The 2,347-nt window shown below is 56.4% G+C and overlaps 1 protein-coding gene across 1 annotated transcript in view; it reads right to left on the bottom strand.

Moving 5' to 3' along the window:
* DRD5 (dopamine receptor D5) overlaps positions 1 to 2,070 on the bottom strand; it is a 3,988-nt gene extending 1,918 nt beyond the window's left edge. The window contains exon 1 of the mRNA XM_015594847.1: positions 2,038 to 2,070. Coding sequence (XP_015450333.1) covers positions 2,038 to 2,070 — 33 coding nt within the window. The remainder of the gene's footprint in view (positions 1 to 2,037) is intronic.
* Between the last annotated feature and the right edge of the window lie 277 nt (positions 2,071 to 2,347).

A 2,347-nucleotide genomic window follows, 5' to 3' on the forward strand; every position in this document is an offset into this window, starting at 1 on the left:
CCAGTGCCAGACTCTCACCCCGCGGCGGCGAGAACGCGCCCCGGGAAGGCGAAGAGGCGTCTGGTCCAGTCCTGGGGCCCCGGCCCTGGCCGCGTCTGGGGAACAGGCCGGTGCGGTAGGGCTGGGGCGGCGGGGACGCACTGGCTTCCAGACCCGGAAGGAGCGTTCGTCGGGCAAACGCGGCGACTCTGCATTTCCCACAGACCCGAGTCCCAGGTGCGACTTTATTCCTGGCCGTGTGACCTTTGGCACGCTACTTAACTTCACTGGTCCTTGCTTTCCTCAGCCACGAATCGGGGTACTGATCCATACCCCTCCACCGTGGGTAAGGGTTCAGGGAAGCCATCTGGGGAAGGTGCTCAGAGGCGGTGTCTCCTGGGAACGTGTCCCCACCCCACCCCCCAGGGGCTCAAACTAGGATGGGGGCTTCACCCGGCCTCTTGGGAAAGTCCTCTCCCTCACCCCGCCCCCAATCCTAGAGCCATCTGTCCTCGGGGGAGTAATTTGGGATGAACCCAGAAAGGCAGGAGGAAGGGGACCCCCGCAGCTGGGAGCCTCCCCCCTGCTGCACAGTCTTTCTCTTTTTAAACTTTAAAAAGGCTGGATTAATTTCTCAGTGCTTGACAGAAGAGGAAACCGAGGCTTGAATGGATGACCCAAAGCCCAATATTTTAAAAATAAAAAAAGGAAGGAAGAATGGTATAGAAAGACCCTGGGGACGGGGAGCAGTTTCCCAGGACCTCACTGCGCCTCCCCGGCGGACAGGTTCAGTTTACGAACTACCAGGTGGCTGCTCCGCCAGCGTTTAAGCTCAGCTGAAGTCAACCGCAGAGAGAAGTGGAGGCGGCATCAGCGGGGGGCGCGGTTCCATCTGACACCTGCTGTGAGGTCTCTCATCCCCCCCCCTGCTAGTCTCTGCACTCAGACCCGCTGGCCCCATTCACCCTGGGCCACTGCCATCCCGGAGCAACATCTCGGCGTCTCAGCTTCTCCAGCTCAGCCAGCTCAGCCTTAGACAGCCCTTGCCCCTCAAACCTTCTCCCCTCGCCCCGCTTTCTGCTGCTGGTGATGGCAAGACCATCTGTCCAGGTGCCTGGGCCCAGGACTGGAGAGTCATACATACCAGCCCTCCCCATCTCCTAGGGGCTGGACCACTCCTCTCCGGGACTGTGTCTTCCCCAACCTGCTTTATGGCGACACCAGCCTAAGTTAGGGCACTCCATGTGCTGCTGTGACTGCCCCGTCCGGCCTCCGCTCAGTGGCAGGCAGGATGAGCTTTCTCAGACCTAACTGTGATCACGTCATTCCCCAGATGGACAACCCTCAGGAGTTCCTTGTGGCCCCTGATCCTTAGACAATGTAAGTTCTTTTAAGGCGTTTAATCATCCTGCCCTTGCTGACTGCTCCTACTTGTTACTCCTCTTCCTCCATATACAGCCCAGATTCAAGCCACTACCCCCCCACCCCCCCCACACAGACACACACACAGACACACACACACACACACACACACACACACACTCATTTCCCTCATGGTCAGATGGTAGTTCCTCGCTCTGGAATGACCTCCATCCCATCTTGTCCTCCTGGGGGACACCAACTTAGGATGTCAGAAAAGAACTTGAGGTTTCAAGACAGGGGTTTGAATTTCAGTTCCTTATTCTTTTATTCAGCGAATATTTATTGAGCACCTATTTATGTCCCAAATGCTGGTTTATTCCCTGAAATTACAAGTGTATAAAAAATTAAATATTGCCCTCTTCCCCTTCCAGGTTAGTCTAGTACTAGAGATAGACTTTAACCCAAAAGTCACCCCCCCCCCAAAAAAACGCATGTTTACAACTGTGCCAAGCGCTAGGAACGAAAGGTGCACAGGTCATGAACGTGTACAACAGAGGACGCTGACCTAGACGAGGTACGCAGGGAGGGCTCCCAGCGGAGGTCCGGAGGTCCGTCCTTGGGTTGAAATCACCGTTACGTGGACAGAAGGGGAGATGGAGAGAAGGAAAGGCATGGCCAGCGGAAAGCGGCACTTACTAGCTGTGGGACCTCGAGCAACTGACTCGACATCTCTGAGCCCCAGTTTCCTCATCTTTGAAATGGGTGAACCATCGTAGTTTAAGAGGTAAGTGCGATGAGACCCACACAGCTCCCGCACGTGGCTCTGAGCAGCGCCTCCCCCTCAGCTGCGCTCCGAGGAGGCTTCTGCCCTGGCTTTTGTGGTGGAGAGTCGGGAACTGGATGCATGAGAGTCGGGAAGCTCCCAGCATTAGTCCAGGCGGAAGAGGCTGGAGGCGGAAGAGCTGGTCCCCCGACAGAAGACCATGCATCTTCCTAATAAAGAGCA

This window comes from Pteropus alecto, unplaced genomic scaffold, assembly GCF_000325575.1.
Source record: "Pteropus alecto unplaced genomic scaffold, ASM32557v1 scaffold5, whole genome shotgun sequence".
NCBI lineage: Eukaryota > Metazoa > Chordata > Mammalia > Chiroptera > Pteropodidae > Pteropus > Pteropus alecto.